Raw genomic sequence first — 27027 nt, forward strand, 5'->3', positions numbered from 1 at the left:
AGAGTCAATTCTCTATATATTTTGGAAATGAGGCCTTTATCAGAACCTTTGATTGTAAAAATGTTTTCCCAGTTTATTGTTTCCCTTCTAATCTTGTCTGCATTTGTTTTGTTTGTACAAAAACTTTTCAATTTGATATAATCAAAATTTTCTATTTTGTGGTCAATAGTGATCTCTAGTTCTTCTTTGGTCATAAATTCCTCCCTCTTCCACAGGTCTGCGAGGTAAACTATCCTATGCTCTTCCAATTTATTTATAATCTCATTCTTTATGCCTAGGTCATGAACCCACTTTGACCTTATCTTGGTGTATGGTGTTAGTACCATTCTAGTATCTTTACCAAGAAAAGTGCAAATGGAAACATGAAGAATTGAACATGACTGAAACAAGTGAACAACAATACATATCATATACCTGTTGCCTCATCCAGTAAAATGTGAACTTCATGAGGATAGGAATTATTTGATTTCTGTCTTTGAGCTCATAGAACCAGCATAGTGCCTTTCACAGAGTAACCATCTATAATATTTGTTGAATTGAAATTGACTATATGTATTTTGTTTACATTATTATAGATTCTTTAGGTCACTCCTGGGTATTTAAAAATTATTTTCTAGGATACAGTGTTTCATTTCTTTTATAATTATATACAACATATATAATATAATTATTATTACATATATATTATCATATCAATCTATCCTGGAATGTCAGTAATATTGAGATTGCTACATGATTGATCCTCAAGATCTGTCACTTATACATGAAAATTTTCTGATTCTTTATATAATCTAGTGAAGATGGTGGTGGGATTTGAAATATATTTCTAGATGCTAGGTTTTCCAGTAGACAGTGCTTGGCCTGGAGTCAGGAATATATGAGTTAAAATCTAGCTTTAGAGATTTAATAATTATGTGCTTCTGGATGAATCACTTAAACCTTGTTTATCTCCGTTCTCTCGCAATTGTTGTGAAGATAAAATGAGATTTTGGTTTTGAGTTGTTCAGTCGTGTCTGACACTTTGTGACCCCATGGATCATAGCATGCCAGATCCTCTGTAAAGTGCTTTGCATATCTTAAAGCACTGTATAAATGTTTCTGCTCTGCCATGAGAAACTTGCTGTCTATTGATTTCAACAGAATTTTTATCTGAGTTTTTTTATTATACTCTATATTCATTTTCTTCAACATTTCTTCTTGATCTTTTAAAAAGCATCTTTTAATTTCAGCTTAAATTTCTTCCTATGATTTCTTTAAGTTCTTCTTAAATAATAAATGTTTTGGAGTTAGTCTTTTAAAAACAAATTAAAGTTATATTTGGAGTAAAAGGAAGAAGGAAGTAAGAAAGGACTTCAATTAGGGATGGATGGGACAATAACTGGCAATAAAGAGAAGCATGAATTGCTCGTTTCTTATTTGAGTTTTTTTCCTACTGAGTAAAATGACTTTTAGCAGAAATAATAGAATAGAAATGGCTAATAGGGAGTTGCAATACAACAGGTAGGAAGTACCAAAATGATTAAGATTCTTAATGCAAATAAACTAAATTCTCAGCTACTAAAAGACCTGGCGAATGAGAGTGCCCTTCTTGAAAAACAGTGTTTTCTACTTTTTTACATGGTCTTTAAGCAGAAATTTGCAAGATCATTTGTCGGACATATGAAAGTGGGGATTCCTTTCATATACGGATTGGAAAAGATGGATGCTGAGAATGGATGTCCTTCTAATTCTAAATTCTGTGATTTGTTTATTTGGTCTTCTGATTTTCTTATTAGTGTTAATTTTTGCTTAATCTCTTTAAATGTGTCACTTATAATTATGGAATATCTTTCTTTAAAAATAAAATTCAATAAGCATTATCTACTATATGCCATGGTTTGGTGAACAAACACAGGAATGAAAGAGTCCTAGCATTCAAACTACATAGATCCTATCAGAGGATAACATAAACCAGTAATAATAAAAGAAAGAAAATACAAAAATGCTATCTAAAAGCTGTACTTATGTGTCTTTTTAGGAACTCTGAACCATTTTACCTTGTATACAGATAAAATATCAAGACACTATGATTTCATTGGTGTGGGAACTTGAAGTAGGAGTCCTCCCACTGATGCAGATTGCAACATACATACACAAATACTAACTTGAATCAGATTTACTTTAAGCCCTCTTAATGAAAAGCAATTTGATCTTGGACAGTGAAAAAACGCTCAGGACAAATGTTTTTCAGGATCTCTCTCCCAAATGAATTACTTTTTGTATTTTAATAGTTTTAGTTACATTATATATTTGTTAAAATCATATTAGCATCTAGCATTCAACTTAGTTGATTCTTATTATTGTTGTGTAGTGTATTTGGGGTATGTGTTTTCTTTTCTTTGGTCATTTAGTTTATTTGGGGGGGGATTTTAAAAAATTAAATCTTTTCAGTTCCAAAATCTTTCCCCCTGACTTCTTCTTTACCAATTGAGAACAAAAAAACAAAAAAAAAAAAAGAAAAAAAAAAAAAAAGAACTCACTACAAATATGTATATACAAAACAAATTTCCCTATTAGTCATATTTAAAAAAAAAAACAGGAAAAGAGAAGAAGTTTTGCTTTAATTTATATTCTAAGTCCATCAGTTCTTTATGCACAGGGAATATCTTTCATCATGAGTGAACTGGAATTGTAATTGGTCATTTTATGTTGATCAGAATGGCTACGTCTCAAAATTATTTATCTTTACAACATTATTATTACTTTGTAAATTTTTTTAAAATTCTGATAATTTTTCTTCTTACTTCTTCCCAAATTTTTGTGAAGTCATACCTTTCATCATTTCCTACAGGATGAAAGTATTCAATAACATGAATATGTCACACCTTTTTAAGCTATTTCCTGACTCATGGACATCCCCTCAGTTTCCATTGTAGTTTTAAAACTACTTTTTGGTCAATTAATGTTATATGTGACATTCATTTCAGATAAACAAATTCTGAAGGGCACAATGTTTCACAATGACTTTAGTAGTAAGAAATCAAGAAGAGATTGCCTTTCCCTTCTTCAAATTTTTTATTTCAAATATTTTGCTAAAGCAGTCATTAAAACCATTTGATTCTGGCTAAGAAATAGAGTGGATGATTAATGGAATAGGTGGGTTCACAAGAAACAATAGTCAATGATTATAATAATCTAGTGTTTGATAAATCCAAAGACCCCAGCTTCTAGAATAAGAATTATCTCACAAAAATTGCTGGGAAAATTGGAAAATAGTAAGGTAAAAACTAGGCCTTGATCAATACTTAACACCCTCTACCAATATAAGGTCAAAATGGGTTCATGATTTAGACAAAGAATGATACTATAAGCATATTAGAAGAACAAAGGATAGTCTATCTCTCAGTTCTGTGGAAAGGAAGGAATTTATGGCCAAAGAAGAACTAGAATACATTATGAAATACAAAATGGATAATTTTGATTATATTAAGTTAAAAAAGGTTTTATACAAACAAAACCAATGCAGGCAGATTAGAAGGGAGGCAGAAAACTGGGGAAAAATTTTTTATATCCAAGGGTTTTGATAAGTTTCTAAATATATAGAGAGTTTCTAAAATATATAGAGAATTGACTCACATTTATAAGAATCCAAGCCATTCTCCAATTGATAAATGTCAAAGAAAAGAACAGTTTTCAGATGAAGAAATTAAAACTATTTCCAGTCATATGAAAAAATGCTCTAAATTACTATTGATCAAAGAAATGCAAATTAAGACAACTGAGATATGACTATACACCTCTCAGATTGGCTAAGATCACAGGAAAAAGATAATGATAAATGTTGGAGGGGATGTGGGAAAAATTGGAACACTAATACATTGTTGGTGGAGTTATGAACTGATCCAACCTTTCTGCGGAGCAATTAGGAACTATGTCCAAAGAGCTATCAAATTGTGCATACCCTTTGATCTAGTAGTGGTTTTTCTGGGTTTATATACTAAAGAAATCATAATGGAGGGAAAGGTACCCACATGTGCAAAAATGCTTGTGGCAGCCCATTTTGTAAAGGCAAGAAATTGGAAACTGAGTGAATGCCTATCAATTGGAGAAAGGCTAACTAAATTATGGCATATGAATATTATGGAGTATTACTGTTTTGTAAGAAAGGACCAACAGGATGATTTCAGAGAGGCTTGGAGAGACTCACATGAATTAATGCTAAGTGAAATGAGTAGAACTAGGAGATCATTATACATAGAAACAAGAAGATTGAGAGCCATTTGCATCTAGAAAGAGGACTGCAGGGACCGAATGTGGATCACAACATAGCATTTTCACCTTCTTGTTGTTGGTTTGCTTTCTGTTTTCTTCTCATTTCTTCCCCCTTTTTGATCTGATTTTTTTTTTTTTGTGCATCATGATAATTGTAGAAATATGTATAAAAGAATTGCATATGTTTAACATATATTGGATCAATTGTTTTCTAGGGAAAGGGTGGGGGGAAGGGAGAGAAAAAATTTGGAACAAAAGGTTTTGCAAGGATGAATGTTGAAAATTATTTCTGCATATATTTTGAAAATAAAAAAAAAGATTTATTTTTTAAATAAAAAAGAAAAATATTTTGCTAAGAAAAAACAAAACAAAAACAAAAAACAGCCAGGTCCTGATTGGTTCAAATAATGAGTGCGGTAGAGAGATCAAATTCACATTGTCTATTTCCAATGGACTGGTTATGATCATGTTAATACAATTTATTACTTCAAATAGTGTGAACTTAAATATATGCCACAACTTCACAGGATTCAATATTCACATTAGTTGGGATCTAATTGTAATTTGGAATGGAAAGAACTAGAAATTGTGTCATATACTTAATTTATAGGAAGTTTGCTTGACTTTGCGATATTTTTTCTCTCTTTGATCTTTACTTACCAACATACTCATTGATCCTACTGCAATGGGTTTATCCCTCAGCTCTGGATTATCTCTCATTTCTACAGCAGCATAGAAAGCATCCATGTCAATGTGTATTATAGTACAGCACAGGTTGCGGTTCTGTTCCAACTCCATTGCAAGCTTGTCAACCTTAATGGGACAAAAGATGAACACTTTAAATACATATTTTGAGACTGCAAAATGCTAGCACCACCATATTGTTTACTTTTAGTAAAAAAGTGTTAAATCCGAGTCAACAGAAAAAGAATACCCATAATGTATATTCAGAACCTGAGGATAATATCTTGTTGTATCTCAATTGCTATGCAATCTCTATTATTTGACTGCTTTGTTATTTTTTAATTAAGTTAAATTTTTATTCATTTAGTTCCAAATTATTATTTTCCTTATTTTCCAAGTTTTAATTTTTTTAAATTCCAAATTCTCTTCTTCCCTCTAAGGGGTAGTCCTTTCTCTATCATTGTAGAATACCTTCTATAATGCCTATTATATATTTGAAGCTACACAAATCATACTTCCGCATTATTGATGTTCTGAAGAAAGTATCCTTTATTCCCTTGGGGGGAGAGGAGGAGGATTTCCTTGCATCATGACCTGCCACAATTAAAAAACAAAACCCATGTTCCTTTCTCCAAATGTGAGTGATGTATCAGTATCACCAGCAACTGATGGATACTGAATGTTGATAGCCGATTTAAAATCTGCATACTTAAAGAGTTATGCAGGGTAGAAGCTGAATAAATTATTGATATGTGATTACTATAAAGGCATCCAGCCATTCCCACAACAGTGTTGGAATAAACAGCTGCATAAACAGTATCCAATACTGATTCAGCAGTTGAGTCAAAATTCAGGATGACTTCCAAAAATAGATCAATTATCATGTTCTAAACCAGTTTGGCATTTTAATATTAAGTAGTGATTGACTGAAGTAAAAAGAGGAATAAAATTGAGGCATTGATATTCCATTCCTTCAGTATTCCCATTTCAGTATAGACAATCAATATAAACTGTAAGTTCAACTGAGAAAATAGAAAGTGAATGCAAAATGGAACCATATATTGAAGAGCAGTACCATTTTTCTACATGAAAGCTAAATTCCCATTCTTGAAAAAAATTAAATATAACAAGTCCTTTATAAGCAAGGGAAAAAAGATGGTGGAATATTGCATATGCTGACTTTATATCAGAATTGATGTACTGACTAGTTTTACTCAAGTGCTTTTCCCTTTTTTTTTTTTTTTTTTTTTTTTTTTTGGCTATTCTCTATTATAAAGGAGGGCTTGCTAGACAGGAAAAAGAGAAGGAAAAGATTCAAATGAAATGATAGTAATAAAAAATATATCAATAAAAAATCTGGTGTTGTTGGAAACTATTCTTAACAGAATGGATCTCTTAAAAGGAAGATAAAAACTTGCTTTAATATACTTCAACACAAGGAATTAATTCACTCAATTATGTTCTAGTGTATTAGAAACATGATTATTCTCTTAAAAATTATGCTTCTAATACAGTTTAGTACAAGACAAAGCATCGGATAATTTATAAATATTGTGCTGTGCAAAGAATTAAGTTTCCAATAACAATGTTAGCAATAATGATATCCGAGTTTATAGAATGTTCCTCAAAATACAATTAAAAAAAGATTTTATTGAAATACAAAGATGATTTAAGTTATTAGCAGATCTTCCTTGACAGTTATGTAAAAGATAAAGAGCTCTCAGAATTTAATGCCTTCAATTAAAATGATCAACTTAAAAATATAGGCAGAAATATAAGGCATAAGAAATATAAGTTTTCTGCATCACAATCTGCTGAGTATGAATTAATGAAGCCCCTTCTTTGAGATTATGTTGAAAAGAAGATGACTATAAAGAATTTTAAACTAATACTTAAATTCATTTAAAAAAGCAAAAATTTTAAAGCTCAATAACAGAAAAGTGATACTAATAAAAACAACATGGGAGTTAATAAATCTGAGAATTTTAAAAAAATGTTCTGAAAAGAACTAGAAATCTATGATTATACCTACCTTCTATCTGTATTATTATCACAATGACAAATAAGTTTGCATGAGAACTTAGCCTGGGCAAGTCTACTCTTGCAATATTCTTGGTAGGGCCTGCTTGTTCAGTGTGATTGAAAGTTTCTTTATAGAATTGCATATGTTTAACATATATTGGATTCTTGCTATCTAGGGGATGGGGTGGGGATAAGGGAAGGAAAAAAAAATTGGAACACAATTTTGCAAGGGTATTAAAAACTATCTTTGTATATATTTTGAAAATCAAAAGTTATTCTTAAGAAAGTTCCTTCATTAAATGCTTACTACTGGGTTTTTTGTTTTTGTTCCTTTCCTGTCACTAGTTTCCCAAAGGGAAGAAAAAGGACAAACATAATTTAAAGCACAGAAAGACACAAATCCAAAAGAACATTAGGTAAAGCCCTAAACTAATTTTGGCAAGATTAATTAGAAAAATGCAGTTATGACGCAGTGTTAAGACCATAGTTTTTTATGAAGAATACTTGTCAGATAAGTAAATCTTCATTATGACATTAATAAATGTGGGAATTAGTAGAAATAATTTTAGAAACTAAACAACTGTGTCGATTTTTAGGTTACATTTGGCAAGGACATCATTCTTTTGGATTTAGCTTTAATCTGGCACACAAACCAGAAACATGTCACAAAACACATCATGACTTCTTTCATTACAAAAGCATATTTCTTCCCTTTCGCATACAAAAGCAATACCCTCTCCTTAAAATTAGGATTACATAGCACTCAGATCTCCTTTCTTTGCCAAACTAAGGAAATTTTTTTATGAGGAAAAAGAAAAAAAGGTATGATTATAACTGTCAATGAATTCTCAGGATACTAACTCAGTTTTACTTTGATACAAATTGATTTAAAAAAACAACTAAACAACCATGGATACAATAATAATAGAATAAATCCTTTGTTATTCTTTGCTTATATCTACTAGTGAAGAAAAGCATAGTATCATGTAATCCCGTTTCTGCTTTGGCCAAAAAATATGAGGATCTTCCTCTCCCAGATTCATTCATTCATTCCTTTATTTTTTTTTTTTTTTGGAGTAGGTGAAAGAGGAGATTTTTTTGCCTCAATCACTACTTAGCCTTAATCACAGAATGAATGTGGCCTCAGTTACATGAGACAGATTGTTGAAGACTTGAGTTTAACAAGTCCAAAGTTTCTCTCTGCATCCAGGGCCATCTCCATTCCTCCTAATCTATATGGCCACTGACTCCAGATGGCTCTGGAGGAGAAAGTGAGGCAGGTGAACTTGCCCAGCCCTCCCTCACTTCAATCCAATTCACTTGCATGTCATAGCATCACCCTGCTGATGTCACAATCCTCTTCAAAAATGAAGGACAAACAACAATTCCACTAACACCCTCTTCCCAGTTTCTCAGGGTTAACATCCTAATCCTTCAATATTCAGTGAGATACTATGTCACTGATGAGGCCTTTTCTGATGCATTAAGTCAGAAGAGATATTTCCCTCTTCTGAACTCCCAAACATTTTGTTTTATTCTGGGTACTCATGACTAACAGGGAGCGAATGCCGTACAGATTATAAGATAGTCTGCTCTTTTTCTTTGTCTCAAAGAACAGTTCAATCTGGGAAGTGGGGATAGTTGAGGGGAGCAACTTTAATGAAAAACAAAACAAAACAAAATTTAAAAATTTAAGGAAATCGTTTTTCTTTCTCTTAAGGTATTTATCACATTCTAATTTGAATGTTAGTTATTTATGTGACCATATCATTCTCCCTACTAGATACTGCAAACTTTGATGGCAGGAGCTGTGTCTTACTAATCTTTGTATACACCAAAGCAATCAGCAAAAGGAGGCACTCAGTAAATCTTTATGTAAAGAATAAATGAATAGATAAATAGAACAAAATGAGCAGAAATTAGAGAACAAATAAGTTTATGAGGAGAAACATTAAAACTAGATTTAAAAAAGAAAAACAGTTGTGAAGTTCCTGAGAAGATTGGCTTTTAGTAAAAATAAAAAAATATATAAATGTAAACAAATATGAAACAACTGTTTTCTTTTCTTTCTTTCTTTTTGATGAGGCGACTGGGGTTAAGTGACTTGCCCAGGGTCACCCAGCTAGGAAGTGGTAAGTATCAAATTTGAACTCAGGTTCTCTTGACTTCAAGGCTGGTGCTCTATCCACTGTGCCACCTAGCTGCTGCTGAAACAATTGTTTTCAAATAGCTTCTCAATTGTTTTAAAAATATGAAAATAAAGTTTTAGTAATTAAAAGCTACTGATTAAGATTAAGAACAAATATATATGCACATACATACACAACATATTAATCTAGAAAATTAAATTATGACACATGATAGTCAGAAGAAGGAGGGGTGGGATACTTGAAAAATTTTAACACTGTGTCACCTTCTGGAAAGCGAAATGGTAATAAATAAAAGCTAAATTTAAAAGTCTGTCCATTAGGGAAAATCCTTTTATTCACATATTACACTAAGAGATCTCCTCTGCATATATCACCACAGTGGAAGTGAGTCTTAATAGTTTCCAAAAGGAAACCTTCTCAAATTTCACTTCCCTCTCTGAATCAGACATTCCATTTTCCTATAACTCTACTTAGTCACCCATATCTGAACTCTTATCTGCCTTTATTTAGCAGTGCTACAGTACTGCTTTTATAAACTATTTATTGAAATTCTTTTAATGTTTTTCCCTTCCATTTCCCTTATTACACTTTTAATTTTGAAACAAATTCTGCTCCAACTTTCTTATATGTAATTCAGCCTAATATGTTACATGCAAAAGAGAAATCCATTAATTTTAGATATCAAATTCCATATTACAACATAATGGGTAATATATATTTTGTTTTTATTTAATTTTCTTCTCAATTACTATAGATATGGAGATATATTGTGTATTATTTGTTTGGTAGGTTCTCTCTCTACATAGTAAGTAAATTACTTAAGACTATGGAGCTTCTTCATGTTTGATATTTCAATCAAATCAAACTTTTTTTTTTGCTTTAAAATTTAGGAGAAAAAAATCTTTTTCTAAAAAAGTTAATATCTCTACATCCCATTTTTCCCAAAATGAAATAAAGAGAAACAAAAAAAACCTTTGAAAGGTTTTACATATTCAATATACATATTCAAGCTAAACAAATTCCTAAATTTGCCATGCATCATTCTGCATCTTGAACTCATCACTTCTGTTAGGAGGTGAGTAGCATACTTCATTAATGTTCCTCTCTAATTGTAGCTGGTCATTGCATTGATCAAAGTTCTTTTAAAGTTAAGTTGTCCAGGGAAGCTAGGTGGTGCAGTAGATAGAGCACTGGCCCTGAAATCAGAAGGACCTGAGTTCAAATTTGGCCTCAGATACTTGACACTTCCTAGCTGTGTGACTTTGGGCAAGTCACTTAACCCCAACTGCCTCAGAGGGGAAAAAATTGCTTGTCTACTTTTTTTTTTTAATAGCTTTTTATTGACAGAACATATGCGTGGGTAGTTTTTCAACAATGTCCCTAGCAATCATTTCTGTTCTAACTTTTCCCTTCCTTCCCTCCATCCCCTTCCAAGATGATAGGCAAATCATACGTGTTAAACATGTTAAAGTATATCTTAAACACAATATATGTGTATGTATTTATACAGTTATCTTGTTGCACAAGAAAAATTGGATTTAGAAAGGTAAAAATAAACTGGAAAGAAAAACAAAAATGCAAGCAGTCTACACTCATTTCCCAGTGTTCTTTCTCTGGGTTCTAGATGGTTCTGTTCATCATTGATCAATTGGAATTGAATTGGATCTTCTCATTGCCGAAAGTATCCACTTCCATCAGAACTGATCCTCATACAGTATTGGTGAAGTGTATAATGATCTCCAGGTTCTGCTTATTTCACTTAGCATCAGTTCATGTAAGTCTTTCCAAGCCTCTCTGTATTCATCCTGCTGGTCATTTCTAACAGAACAATAATATTCCATAACATTTATATACCACAACTTACCCAGCCATTCTCCAACTGATGGGCATCCATTCAATTTCCACTTTCTAGCCACTATGAAAAGGGCTGCCACAAGCATTTTGGCACATACAGGTCCCTTTCCCTCCTTTAAGATATCTTTGGGATATAGACCCAGTAATAACATTGCTGGATCAAAAGGTATGCAGTTTGAGAACTTTTTGAGCATAGTTCCAAATTGCTCTCCAGAATGGATGGATCCGTTCACAATTCTACTAACAATGCATCAGTGTCCCAGTTTTTTTGCATTCCTCTCCAACATTCATCATTATCTTTTCCTGTTATCTTAGCCAATCTGAGAGGTGTATAGTGGTATTTCAGAGTTGTCTTAATTTGAATTTCTCTGATCAATAGTGATTTGGAACACCCTTTCATATGAGTAGAAATAGTTTCAAAAAAAATTGCTTGTCTTTTAAAACGTCCTCCTGATTCTATTCACTTCACTACATCCATTCTTAAAGTCTTCCCAGGTTTTTCTGAAACAATTTTCTTCATCATTTCTTATGGCACAATAGTATTCTATTATATCCAAATACCATAATTTGTTGAGCTATTTTCCAAATGATAGGCACTGCCTTAAGTTCTCAGTTCTTTGCCATCACAAAAAGAGTTGCTATAAATATTTTTGCATATATGGATCCTTTTCCTCTTAGTTAAAAATATTATTTTATTTTATCAAGTATTCATTTTTCTCTTGCCCCTGGAAGAAAAATATAGAAACATAGAACCCCTATATTATATAAGCAATTATAAGTAAAAAACTTCCCATACTGGTCACATTCAAAAATGAATTCTATTTCCTGTGTATTAATTCATTATCTCTTTGTCATGAAGAGGGTAGTGTTATTCTTTTTCAGTACATTAGAATCATGGTTGATAATCTGACTGATAAAAGTTCTTAAATTAGACTTTGCTCTACACTGGTTCATATAAGTCTTTTCAAGTCTCTTTGAAATGACCTTTTCCCCTCATCTCTTACAGCAAAACAGTATTTCATCATATTCACCTGCCATAATTTGTTTAGCCATTCTCCAGCTGATGGGCATCTCCTTAATTTTTGTTTTTCTGCCACCACAAAAAGAGCAGCTATAAATAATTTTGTACAAATAGAACCATTTCTTCATTTTTTCTGATTTCTTTTATTTATAAGCTTAATAGTGGTATTGCTATATCAAAGTTACCCTTTGGTATGTTTTTGTGCATGATTCTAAATCGCTTTCCAGAATGATCATACTAATTCACAGCTATACCAACAGTGCGTCTGTGTGCCTTCTTTTGCACAGCCCCACCAACATCTGTTATTTTCTTTTTTTGGTCATCTTTTCCAACCTGAGAAGTAAACTATGATACCTCAGAATTGCCTGTATTTCTTCAATTAGTAGCAAGTTGAAACATATATTCATATGACCATATGTAAAGAGAGAAGGTGGAGTGTGAACTTTATTTCAGGCCAGCACTTCAGGGAAGCCTGTATAAATATGCTCATTCATCACCTAAACACAGCTCTCTATGACCCCAAGAATTTGATATATGTGCAGGCCTGATGATTGAGAAAAACAAGAAATTGGCTAAATGTATGTGTTCAGTAGAAGGAACAAGAAACATAATTCCACAGCTATTTATACTCTCCCTCCAACAAATAAACAAATTACTCTCTTGCATGCCATCTGACATGTCTTTCTTATTAGTGCTATACCTAACTTGGTTGGTTCTGCTGAATGGACTGACAACCATATAGCCTACTTTTTTTTCCTTTGTGAATTGTCTACTGATATTCTAAGACCATTTATTAAGTAGGGAATGGGTTTTATTCTTATGCTTTTGATTCAATTCCTCATGTATCTTGGAAATGAGTCTTTTATTAGAGAAATCTGTTGAAAAGAATTTTTCCCAATTAATCTTCTTCCTCCTCCCACCAATTATTTTCTTTTTAATCTTAGCTTCGTTGGTTTTTTTAATATGTGTGTGTAAAAACTCTTCAATCATATGTAATAAAAATTGCCTATTTTATTTTTTGTGATATACTCTTATCCCTTAGTTCATCAAATAGTTAAAAAAAATTAAACTAAGGGACTGAACCAGTTCCAATTGTTCAGTAATGAAGAGAGACATCTACACCTAGGGAGAGGACTGTAGGAACTGAATGTGGACCACAATATAGCATTAAAAATTTTTTTTTAAATAACTTTTTATTTACATGTTATATTCATGGGTAATTTTACAGCATTGACAATGGCCAAACCTTTTGTTCCAATTTTTCCCCTTCTTCCCCTCATCCCCTCCCCCAGATGGCAGGTTGACCACATGATAAATATGTTAAAGTATAAATTAAATACAATATAAGTATACATGTCCCAACAGTCTGAAATAGTATACTATTAGCCTGTGAAGGAAATAAAAAATGCAGGAGGCCAAAAATAGAGGGATTGGGAATTCTATGTAATGGTTCATAGTCATCTCCCAGAGTTTTTTTGCTGGGTGTAGAAAGTTCAACTCATTACTTCTCTATTGGAACTGATTTGGTTCATCTCATTGCTGGAGATGGCCACGTCCATCAGAATTGATCATCATACAGTATTGTTGTTGAAGTATAATGATCTCCTGGTCCTGCTCATTTCACTCAGCATCAGTTCATGTAAGTTTCTCCAGGCCTTTCTGAAATCATCCTGCTGGTCATTTCTTACCGAAAAATAATATTCCATAACATTCATATACCACAATTTATTCAGCCATTCTCCAATTGATGGGCATCCACTCAGTTTCCAGTTTCTGTCTACTACAAACAGGGCTGCCACAAACATTCTTGCACATACAGGTCCCTTTCCCTTCTTTAGTATCTCTTTGGGATATAAGCCCAGTAGTAACACTGCTGGATCAAAGGGTATGCACAGAGTTTGATAACTTTTTGAGCATAGTTTCAAACTGATCTCCAGAATGGCTGGGATGTATTCGCAATTCCACCAACAATGTATTAAGTGTCCCTGTTTTCTTCCGTAGAATTAACCACTACTAATACTGAGTGACTCTATGGTTGCCCTCCCCCATAACATACATCTGAGCAGCCAGTATTCATTAAATCTTAAAACAAGGAAGGAATCGAACCCCCAAAAAGTTGATTCCCCTCCCCAACATATAACATAGCATTTTCATTCTTTCTGTTGTTATTTGCTTGAATTTTTATTTTCCTTCGCAGGTTTTTCTTTTTCTTTCTAGATCTGATTTTTCTTGTGCAGCAAGATAACTGTATGGCTATGTATACATATATTGGATTTAACACATATTTTAACATCTATTGGAATACCTGCCATCTAGAGGTGGGGGTGGGGGAAAGGAGGGAAAAATTTGGAACAGAAGGTTTTGCAAGTGTTAATGTTGAAAAATTACCCATACATATATTTTGTAAATAAAAAGCTATATAATAAAAAAATATATTGAGCACATCCCTCCCCCCAAAAAAAATAAAATAAGGGACTGAAGCAAAATCTATTATGCTATAGTTGGACACAATAAAAAAAATTTAAAAAGCAGAGCTAAAAACAGGGATATTACATTTTGCTGAAAGGTTTTATAAACCAGTAATGACAAGTTCAAATATGACAGATCTTTGCTGGTTATATACTAACTAAGAAAGCAAAAAATTACCATCATCTATATTATATTGTATTTTTATTTCTTTTGTTTAAGATTAGTTTTAGTCTACCAAAGATCCACAAGTTTGATACCTCTATTATGGATAGTTTAACTAATTTAAATACTTAACAAATATTCCTTGAATAGAAGAGTATCTAAATATCTAAAAGAAAAAATCAGATTTATTACAAAGAGAAATAGTAAATCTATAACAATGAGGGAACTCAGTATGTTTGCTTTTAGCCTGAGGTAAATTTAACCAAAAAATAATAAATTAAAACTTGAAGAGAATTTTAAAGAAAGGGCCATTTTAAAAAGCATTAAAAATCTACTGGACACTAATGTTAAAGAAATGGTAGGTTCTTTAAGACCAAATCATGGAAAAGATAATTTCAATAAAAATAATGACAATAATGAAAAAAACATACTAAAAGTTTGGGGATTTAGCCAAAAGCAAACCTTAGGAGAAAATTTATAGCTCTAAACATTTTCATTAACATAAAAGAGAAAGAATAAGTCAATGAGTTGGGCATGAATTAAAAAATCCTAATAAAGTGATTCCAATTAAACACCAAAATAAACATCCTGAAAGTCAAAAAAGCAATTTTAAAAATTGAAAAACAAAAACAAAAAATTAATAAATAAAACTAGGAATTTTTAAAAAAGGTAATTAATTAATATGTTTAAAAAGAGAAAAACTAAATTGTCAGTATAAGAGAAAAATGAAAAATTTCAAAGAATAATGTACATATATATTCAATAAAATGCAACAAGAAGAGATAGAAACTATTTTCCACAACTATATGTCAATAAAAATGGCAATTCATATAAAATAAATGATTATTTGCAAAATTATAAAATACAGAGATTAACAGAAGAAAAGGGACATAAGCAATTTCAAAGAAAAAAAATGAACAATAATATATGAAGAAAAAAATTATATACATACATATGCATGAAAATATATACATACATACAAGAAAAAAACAAACAGAACTAAATGACTCAAGTGAATTTTATCAAACTTTTGAAGAATAATAAATTCCAGTATTATGTAAACTGTTTGAAAAAAAAAACAGTAAAAGAAAAGATTCTACCAAAATCTTGATATGACACAAATATGGTATACAAATGTAAACCAGGGAGAAAAAAATTATACATCAATATCTATAGTGAACAATATTTGTAAATTTTTTTTTTTAAAAACTAAGAGTTAAAAATAAAATATCACAAAGATTATACACTACAACCATGTTGGATTTATGCCAGAAATACAAGATTGATTTATTATTTAGAAAAGCATAAACTTAATGGAAGTATTTAATTTTTTTTATTATAGCTTTTTATTGACAGAACATATGTAATATGAATGGCTAATTTTTCAACACTGTCCCTTGCACTCACTTCTGTTCCAAATTTTCCCTCCCTGTCTTCCCCTAGATGGCAGGCAGTCTCATACATGTTAAACATGTTATAGTTTATTTTAAATATATATGTGTGCAGATCCATACAGTTCTCTTATTGCACAAGAAGAGTTGGATTCAGAAGGTAAAAATAACCTAGGCAGAAAAAAAAATGCAAGTAGTCCACATTCATTTCCCAGTGTTCTTTCTCTGGGTGTAGCTGATTCTGTTCATCATTGATCAATTGGAACTGAATTGGATCTGGAAGTATATAATTAATGACAAAAATAACAAAAACCATATGACAATTGTAACAGAAACAGAAAATCCTTTTGACAAAATAGAATACCCATTTCTGTTAAATTAAAAAAAATAACTAGAAAAACTAGAAATAAATAGATCTTTCTTTAATATAATAAGTGGTAATATACTGTAACCTATTTAACATGTAAAGGACTGCTTGCCATCTGGGGGAGGGGGTAGAGAAAGGAAGGGGAAAAATCGGAACAGAAGTGAATGCAAGGGATAATGCTGTAAAAAATTACCCCTGGCATGGGTTCAATAAAAAGTTATTTAAAAAAAAAATAATAACATAATAAGTGGTAAATCTCAAAAAGCCATGAGTCGGCATTATATGTAACAAAGAAAAACCAGAATCCTTTCCCAATAAAACCAGGGGACAAACAAGGATGGTCAGTGTCATCACTTCTATTTGACAAAGTACTAGAAACACTGACTATGGTAATGAGATAAGAAAAAAAAATTGAAAGAATAAGCACAAGAAAAAACAAAATTATCAATTTTTTTGCAGATATGATGGTGAGGTTAAAGAAACACAGTCAAATAAAAATTAATTGAAACTGAGTAACTTTAGCAAACATTACAAGACATAAAATACACACAAATCATCACTACTTCTATATAATAATCAATAAAATGCAGCAAGAAAAGATAGAAAGAGAAATTCTATCTAAAATAATTATAGAATGTTTAAAATACATAGGAGTCCACACACGAGAGAACTATAAAAATACGAGTACAGAAATATAGACCTAATTAATCAGAGAAACATTAACTTCCCATGGATAGGAAGAACAAAATGATAATACTGCCTAAATAAATATAATAATTTAATAACATACCATCATATTACCAAAAGATTATCTTATAAAAATAGAAAATATAACAAAAGTTATATAGAAGCACAAAAAGTCAATAATTTTCCCCAAAATAATGAAAAAAGTAGGACTGCAAACCCTATGAGACCTCAAATTATATTGCAAAGGAATAATTTAAAAAAATACAGCATAGGCTAAAAAAATAGAGGAGATGAATCAGTGATCACATGATAAAGCAGAAAACATGGGGGGAAAATTCTTTCTCAGATCTATGCATTGGGGGAAAGTAATTGTTCTTTGATCTTTGATATTTTTGAGGTATAGACTTAATAATGGTATCATGGGATCAGAGTATACACATAAACTGTAAACTTTTCATAGTTATAAATTATTTTCCAAAATGGTTAGACCAATTCACAGCACCATGAACAATATATTTAATGTACCTGTTTTTCCCCAGCCTAACAGTAGGAAGCCCGACACACTTCACATTTGTCATTTTCCTTTTTTGCCACCTTTGTCAATATACTGAAGTGTGAGGGAGAACTTCAGAGCTGTTTTTAATTTGAATTTCTCTAATTATTAATACTTTAGAACATTTTTCATATGGCCACTTGTATTTCTTACTTTGAAAACTATTTATTGATATTCAATGGCTCTTATGCTCATGTGTCAGTTCTCTAATATATTTTGGAATTGAGACTTTTATCAGAGAAATTTGTTTCAATGTTCTTTCCCAGATACCTCTTTTTTCACAGATCCTATACTTCTGACATATAGCTCTACTTCACGTGTTTTTAGTCCTCTGTGATTTGCATACTTTCCTTCTGAGAAAGCCAAATAAATAGAACCAATAATCAACATGTATTCTTGCAATTCTTTCAAAAATCACAAGAAAACCTATACATAATACTTCCAAAATAAAAGATACTTAACAACTCTATGTTTTGTTTCATAACACAACAGGTTTCTTTCAGACCACAAGTTCTTTTAAGAATACAGAATTTGTTATTTATTCAATACAGGTAACAGTAATGCATATAATTCTTTAAAAGAAATAAATTTCCATTAGCTAAAATAAGATTACAGGGCAAAAATAACAATAAGGTATACAAGAGCTCAAGAATGTTGATTGACTAAAATATTAAAATTAATTATATCATGGCTAGATTTAGAGTTGAAACACCTTATAGATTTTGTGACAGAGCCCATTTTGTCTGATTTAAATGATATTAAAATTTCCCAAACTATCTAAAATATAGCATTTATATTTTTATAATTGTGACTATTAGTTTTCACAAATAGATTAGCCTATGTTGTTTACAAAGAGATTGACTTTTTTGCAATTGTGTGAAGAAAAGCCCAGAAATCACCAATAATGAGAAAAATGCAAATTTAAAAAAAGCTCTGATTATCTCACATTCACCTATTTGGCAAACAACAAAAAAGGAAAACTATAACTGTTAGAGGGAATATAAAAGAATAGGCATATTAATGGACAACTAGTGAGGCTATGAATTGATCTATAGATTCTGGAAAATAATTTGGAACTATACCCCCAAAATTATTCAAATTCTCTGATCCAGCAGTATCCATACTGTTATTGGATTGTATATAATCCAAAGAAATCAAAGAAAGGAAAAAAGGACTCATATGCACTAAAATATTTATAGCAACAATTTTTGTAGAGGTAGAAAACTGGAAACTAAGGAGGTACTCATTACATGAGTAATGGCTAAACCAATTATGATTTACAAATATAATGGAATATTACTATTGTACTTTAAGAAATTATAGATTTAAGAAAGGATGGATCCCAGCACTTAGAACAGGACCTGTACACTTGATAAATTTGATTGAGTGATTGTGATCAATCTATCATGGCTTGTATAAACTGACACAGAATGAAGTGAGCAGAATAAAAACGGTTTATCAACATTATTTGTTGATAACCAATTTTGAAAGACTTAATAACTCTGATCAACATAGTGACTAAGCGTGACTTTGGAATACTAATGATGAAAATTATTTCCTACTTCCTGACAAAGAGGTGGTGGAGCAGAACTGCAAAATGAGACATGCCGATATGTGGATTTATTTTGCCAAACTATGCTTATTAGTTAGAAGGGAAGTTATTTTTTGCTTTTCCTAAATCTGAGGTAATTTGAAGAGGATGGGTTAATAAGAGTCATGCTTTCCTCCCCATTCCCTAGCCCCCAAATAAAAGGAGCATAATTAAAGTACTAATCAACAGAAGAGGAGACAGAGACAAGCAGAATAGTTTTTAAACTAATATATCTAATTGATTATATATTCTTTATTATACAATTATATTTCTATCATGTTTAACATATACTGGACTACTTGCCATCTAGGGGAGGGCTTGGGGGAAGAGGGGGAGAAAACTGGAACATAAGGTTTTGCAAGGGTTAATGTTGAAGAATTATCCATGCATGTTTTGAAAAATAAAAAGCTTTAATAAAGGAAAAAAAGTAGGTATAATATAAAAATAACTAATGGAAATTCATGGTTTAACATACAATCTTTTTCATGTTCTTTTTTTTGTTTTGCATATGAAAACATTTATGATGTTTGCTGGAGTTAATATATTAAGTTCAGAATTTTTAAAAAAGGAAATGGTCAACTTAAAGCATAATCAAACTTTGGCATTGTTTAATTTTGTTAAAAATTTACATCTTAATTTATATAATCAACATACTAATGGTTTAATTTTTTAATGCACAACCATGAATATTCAAAAATTATTATTATTATTACTATAAAAAGAATAAATTGAAAAAAGAACTCAGGGTAAAACTCTCCAGACAATTTCATATCTGTTATATTTTATTCCTCCCTTCCTTTCACAAACATCCCCCACCCTGATTTCCCCCTGTTATTGTGACTATAATAACTAAATCAACATTACTGTTGTTGGAAGGACATGGACAATCATTTGTCATACAGCTCCATTCAATGACTTGTCAGGTGATTTTTCTAACAAAAACACTCTTCCCTGGTCTGGTGACCCTACTCATGTTCTTTCTTCTTAAAAGAATTCAAGCTTCTTGAGGGCAAAGACTATCTTGCTTTTCATATGTGTACGTGCGAGTGCAAGAGAAGTTTTTTCCATCGGACATGCTTTTTCAATTTTAGGTGACCCTAAGGAGCCAGGCAAAGGGTTTGTTATATAGGCAGACGCACTGGGCACAGGTTTTGAGCTTGGAACAAATCTCCAAAGCAAGAAAAAAATCTTACATTTTGATTTTTTAAAATTCTCAACTTAAACGCTTATATCACAAAAGATAGTTTTATTATGTAAATTGAAATTTTAATCATTTCATATTGATGGAAAAGCTTCTCTTTGGGTCAGATTTAAAGAGATAATTGCCTGATTAAACTTTTTAGTTAAATGAACTATCTTAAGATACTAATATACCATGTAGCCTGGCCTAATTTTCTGCTTCATAAATTTAAAGAGCATTAGCCAAAAATCATTTTTGTCAGATAATACTTGAACACACTGCATCATATAATGGGAACAACAGCAGAAAGGATGTGCTGTTCTTTTCTCCTCAACACTTTTCCATAGCCAAAGTACATACAAACTACTATTAAATAACAACAATTTCATTATTACCTGTAATTGTGCTTTCCAGAGCTGCTGAGTGGTAATTTGAGATTTTTGTTGCATCATATTTTCAATTCGTTGGTTTACTTGCTTTTCCTTTTTGAGTTCATTTTCATAAAACCTAGACCCCTATAACAAAAACAAAATCATAGGAAAAATGTTTTCAGAAATGCATTTTATTTCCTCACAATTTATGAGACTAACAAAACTCTAAAGATAACTCCTTAATTTTTTTATATAGCATTACTTTAAAAACAATTCTAAAGGAGGTTCAGAAGTTATAATAATTCTCATTTTGTTGAACAATTTATGAGGTTAATGAGGAATAATATCTATAACAGGTAAGAATAAAGACCAGGGTTATTGTTTGTATTTCTATTCTTAAGACTACTCATTTTGTTTGCTGAAATGGGTTTTTTACTTTGGTAAAAGGGTAAATTATAATATTTTGTTAAATGTGGATCTCTGGTATGTTACAGAAGACTGGAGAAATGTAAACATTATCACTAGTCATTTAAATTAGAGGAAAACCCTTCTCTTTAAACAAGATATTCTAATCTAAACTACAAAGTTTGGAAAAAAAATGATAACCAGAAATGCAATCTATTTGTTTCTTATTGTGGATATGTTTAAATTTTGGTGGAAATTATGTAAAGAAGCAGGATAAAGACAAATCAAGCCTGGTCTGTATGAGGCAAATGAAGCTTAGTTCATTCAGCTACATGTATCTTCTTGTTAATACTCAGTATGTCTTTTGCCACTTCCTTGGAGAAGCAAAGGAAATAACCATGTATATAGGACCTACTAGATGCCAGGTACAGGACTAATCTCATTTGACCCTTAAAACAATCCTGAGTGATTGATGCTGTTATTATTCCCATTTTACAGAAGAGGAAACTAAGCCATTAAGGAGTAAGTGATTTGCCCAAGGTCACACCACTAGTAAGAGTCTAAGGCCATATAACTTGGGACTTCCTGCTTCCAGTCCCAGAGCTCTATCTATTGTATCACCAGAAAGAAAAAAGCCAATTACTAAAGAAAAAAAAGCAGGCAGAGGAATACCAATGATACAAGAATAGAAAATTGTGTTAGAAAGTCAGGAATTCCTAACAGAGAGTGAAGGAAACCCAGGGGATTGAGGAGCAGCAGAAGACAGAACAGTACTAACACCCATGATTGTGGCCTCCAATGTTATTTAGATCTGATGTCATGGTAATTGTACTATTGGTATCCATTGGCTAAGAAAATATACAATGCAATATCAATTCTGAATGAATCTGTTTTATTAATTGAATTTAACACCCTTAAAATAATAATACATATGAATGTAAAGCATTTATTCAGTCTGCAGAAAATTTACTCATCATGCCAAGTCACCAGTACATATTTTGGTTGGAGCTAAATATAATGGGAACAAAGTTGAATTTAAAGTCCTATAATCTGAATTTGAATTCTGGTTCTACCATTGACTGCCTGGGTGAGTTTGAAAAGGTCACTTACTAAATATCTGAGTTTCAGTTCCCTCCTCTATAAATAAGACAACAGAACTTCCAGAGTCCTTTCCAACTCTATATCTATGAGCCTATGAGCCAAAAATGACAATGCTTATAGGCATTTCCCTTTTTTTTTTTAAATTATTGCTTTTTTCAAAACATTTACATGGATAATTTTTTAACAATGACCCTTGCAAAACCTTGTGTTCCAAATTCTCCCCCCTTTTTCCCTCTCCCCTTCCCTAGATGACAAGTAATCCAATATATGTTAAACATATGCAATTCTTCTATACATATTTCTACAATTATCATTCTGCACAAGAAAAATCAGATCAAAAAGGGAAAAAAATGAGAGAGAAAACAAAAGGCAAGCAAACAACAATAGAAAGATTGGAAATGCTATGTTGTGATTCACACTCAGTCCCCACAGTCCTCTCTCTGGGTGTAGATGGCTTTCTTCATCAGAAGATCTTTAGAAATGGTATGAATCATCTCTTTGTTGAAGAGAGAGCCATGCCCACCAGAAATGCTCATTGAATAATATTGTTGGTGCCATGTACAATGACCTCCTAGTTCTATTTATTTCACTTAACATTAATTCATGTAAGTCTCTCCAGACCTCTCTGAAATCATCCTGCTGATCGTTTATTATAGAATAATAATACTCCATAACATTCATATACCATAATTTATTCAGCATTCCCCAACTAATGGGCATCCACTCATTTTCCAGTTCCTTGCTACTATCAAAAGGGCTACCACAAACATTTTTGCACACATAGGTCCCTTTCTTTTTTTAATAATCTCTTGTAGAGACATTGCTAGATCAAAGGATATGCAGTGTGATAGCCCTTTGGGCATAGTTCCAAATTGCTCTCCAGAATGGTTAAATCAATTTAAATACACCAGCAATGTATTAGGGTCCCAGTTTTCCCACCTCCCTTCTAACATTCAACATCATCTTTTCCTGTCATCTCAACCAATCTGAGAGGTGTATAGTGATACCTGAATTGTCCTAATTCGCATTTCTCTGATCAATAGTAATTTAGAGCATTTTTTTCAGATGATTAGAAATGGTTTCAATTTCTTTATCTGAAAATTGTCTGTTCATATCCTTTGACCATTTATCAATTGGAGAATGGCTTAAATTCTTTTAAATTTGAGTCAATTCTCTATATATTTTAGGAATGAAGTCTTTATCAGAACCCTTGAATGTAAATTTTTTTCCTAGTTTACTGCTTCCCTTCTAATCTTGTCTGCATTAGTTTTGTTTGTGCAAAAACTTTTTAACTTAATGTAACACCTTCCTTAGCCACAAATTCCTTCCTTCTCCACAGATCTGAGAGGTAAATTATCCTTTGTTCTTCTACTTTGCTTATAATATCACTCTTTATGTCTAAATCATGAACTCATTTCAACCTTATCTTGGTATAGGATATTAGGTGTGAATCAATGTTCATAGGCATTTTCTAGGTTTGATAGAACTACTTATAATAATGTTAAAGTCTGGGGATCCGTGAGCAAGCTAAAAAACTGGAACTGAATTTTGCAATCAAGATCCAGGAACATTATTCTGTAAACCTCTGAAATTTAATTTGTTACTTCTGGACTTTTTCTATTTGGTTATTTCCAAATATGATCTCATATAGGTGCTTACTATAAAAATTCTTAAAAAACTATAAAAGGATGTTACATCTAAGGAACACTGAGTAAAGAGACAGAGATGGTGGACGCATCTGCTTTAGGGCCAGATAAGCCCAACCACAAATTAGAAATATACACTAGTAATAACGAGGATAAAGCAAATGAACTGAGAAACTTTTAAAAACAGGAAAAAGTAATTTGGTTACTGATCTAGGATTAAAAGACCTACTAAGGTTTACACCTGTGGAAAGAGTATACTTCAAACAGATATGTATTACTCTCTTTAGCCTGGCAGATAGTAGGCACTTAACAAATGTTTACTGTTTGAAAAGTCTGCACCTGTGGGTTCCCATCTCTAATGGTTATTTGGGGAAAAAAAAGTTAATTAAACCCCAAAGACTAATTCAACTGTTTTGTCTCAGAACTCCAATTTTCTTGTGAGCTGGCTGGCAACAATGTTCTTTGACTCCTAATCACAAGTAATTTGTTGCTGCCATATTTCTTATTAGCTCCATATTTTCTACAGTTTTCACTTGGTCCTTTCACCCATGACAGCATTGTGAATGACAACAGCTGTATGTCTGTTGATAGTGCTGATACAGAAATTTCTGTCACTATCTATTCTTCCTTCAGTACTCTCCTCTCTTTCCACACAATTCAGTCCCAAAGTTTCTTCTATTGTTTACTTGACCAAGTTTTGACAGATTTATTATCCCTACCTAATCTTTAAAATTCAATCGGCAGCTTGGTATCTATGCCCTTTGTTGCTATGTCTATAGCACCAATGTCTTGGTGTCTATAGTCTTTGTTGCTAAGAATGCTGAGGCTGATGAATAGTTGGGGTTTGGCAGTAGGGTTAATACCTATTGTTTTATTTGCACTAAACCCGCACCAATATGATGTACTCCCAGGAGCAGAAAACTACCAAGTTAGGTTGGAAAAACAGAGTAGGTTAAAGTTTCTTTGATGATCAATACTGGCATGGCACTTGTGAGTCCTGATCTCATGCTGGAGATGATAGAAAGATCCAACACCAAAATAAAGAAATAAAATGAAATAAAGTTTAATTACTTTCAGTCTCACCACCACAACCTAGTCTCACCCAAAGCTAAGGACTAGCTCTTCATAATCCATTGCTTCCTTTGCTAATGTTTACCAGTTTTCCATAGCATTACTGGATAATATCCTTACCCACATATGGACATCAATAAACCCTTTACCAAATATGTTATCAACATAAAATAACTACAAATTATTTTAGATTTCAGAGAACAAATGATATAGATCAATAGGGATGGGGTTAAAACATAACTTACTTATGTAACAAAAATCTATTAAGTTAAAAACCATCAAAAATAAATAACAAAATGAATATTCCATTCAGTTCAATCATTTATGTGCTAAGCACTACATCAGACAGTAGAACTATAATAACTTAAAGAACAAATTAACTACTTTAAAACCATCTGAAATTTACTTTTTATGTTTAAAGTGAAAGTAAAAATTCTACTGATTATTTAATGAAGACAAACAAAAACATACCTTGGTGGCTTCCATGATGATTTTATTTATTTTCTCTTTATCTAATCCTTCCATTCCTGCTTTGTTATCATTGAGTCCCATTCTAAGCAGAAGGTCATCTTTGTCATTGTTATTCTCTTTTGTACTACCCATTGTGCAAATGAATAAACCTAAAAAAGGATAAAATTACTTTCAAAAATGGAAAGTACCAATACAGTTGAAAAACAATGTACTGGAAATCAGGTAAACAGGTTTCTTTTCTCGGTTCTGCCAATGACTCATTGGGTGAACTTGACCACATCACTTCTTTCTTTAGACCTCAATCTCCTTATGTATGAAATGAGAGGGCTGGACAAGATAATCCCTAAAGTCTCTTTCAACTGACATAATATAATTTCTATAAGGGGTATTTAGTGATTTTAATAGTTATCTTAACAGAAACAACTGTCATTAAAAAAAAAAATTAATTATTTATTTTCAAAGTACATGCATAGTTTTCAACATTCATCCTTGCAAAACCTTGTGTACCAAATTTTTTTCTCTCTCCCTTCTCCTTAGATGGCAAATAATCCAATATATGTTAGAGTTCAAATGTTGGAGTTTGTTCTTCTCAAAGCAAAGCCGGTTTAGAGGCTTAGAGCCCTTCGGATGTCTCCAAATCCAAAGGTTCTGTCCTTCAGCCTCTGCCTCTGCTTTCTTCTGCCTCCAACCAAGACAGAGATGGAAGGTCTCTCTTATCTCCTTCTGGGGAGCCCAGCCACCAACTTGCCGCGGAGAGAGGGCTTCTGGCGTAGCTCCACTGAAATCCGTCAAAGTGTTCTCTGCACCAGAGTCATTCCTCTTGAGTCCAGCGCAATCAGCCAGCCAAGAGGAAAAAATGTATTCTGCCATAGATCCCTCATCGCTGGCCTTTTATCTGCCTCTTCTGAGAGAATGGGATTATGGGTTTTCTCCCATAGTGTTTTCTCCCATAGTGCTCTCTGGCCCAATGAGCTTTAAGGGAGATGTGGACTCCCTTGAAGTTAGAAAGTGTACTTTGTGAAGCTAGCATACTTGTGGACTCCAATGAGTAAAGGTGGGAACACAAGCCTTGTCTTGATTAGTTCTACTTAGTACCTTGTTTCAGGTTCTGGCCAAAACATCTTCTTGTAAGATTAGATCAACTCTAATTAGTTAGCAGTTAGTAAGGATTCCAACAAATATATGTTAAACATATGAAATTCTTCTATGCATATTTCTACAATTATTGTGCTGCACAAGAAAAATCAGATCAAAAAGGGGAAAAAAAAAGAGAAAAAAACAAGATGCAAGCAAACAACAACAAAAAAAGTGAAAATGCTATGTTGTGATCCACACTAAGTCGCTACAGTCCTCTCTCTGGGTACTGATGGCTTTCTCCATCACAAGACCATTGGATCTTGTCTGATTCACCTTACTGTTGAAAAGAGCCACGTTCATCAAAATTGATCAATGTATAATCTTGCTGTTGTTGTGTACAATGTTCTCTTGGTTCTACTCACTTCACTTTAAGAAGGCCATCTACTCCATTTCCAGTTCCTTGCCACTACAAACAAAAAGGACTGCTACAAACATTTTTTGCC

At 32.1% G+C, this 27027-nt stretch overlaps 1 protein-coding gene across 1 annotated transcript in view; it reads right to left on the reverse strand.

The window, feature by feature from the left end:
- Window positions 1–27027, reverse strand: part of POLK (DNA polymerase kappa) — an 88238-nt gene that overhangs the window by 38072 nt on the left and 23139 nt on the right. The window contains exons 2-4 of the mRNA XM_051992110.1: window positions 25448–25596; window positions 20778–20897; window positions 4912–5064 (exon numbers count right to left, since the gene is read on the reverse strand). Of these exons, the coding sequence (XP_051848070.1) occupies window positions 4912–5064; window positions 20778–20897; window positions 25448–25579 (405 nt within the window). The 5' untranslated portion in view covers window positions 25580–25596. The remainder of the gene's footprint in view (window positions 1–4911; window positions 5065–20777; window positions 20898–25447; window positions 25597–27027) is intronic.

This window comes from Antechinus flavipes, chromosome 1 (assembly GCF_016432865.1).
Source record: "Antechinus flavipes isolate AdamAnt ecotype Samford, QLD, Australia chromosome 1, AdamAnt_v2, whole genome shotgun sequence".
NCBI classification, from domain to species: domain Eukaryota; kingdom Metazoa; phylum Chordata; class Mammalia; order Dasyuromorphia; family Dasyuridae; genus Antechinus; species Antechinus flavipes.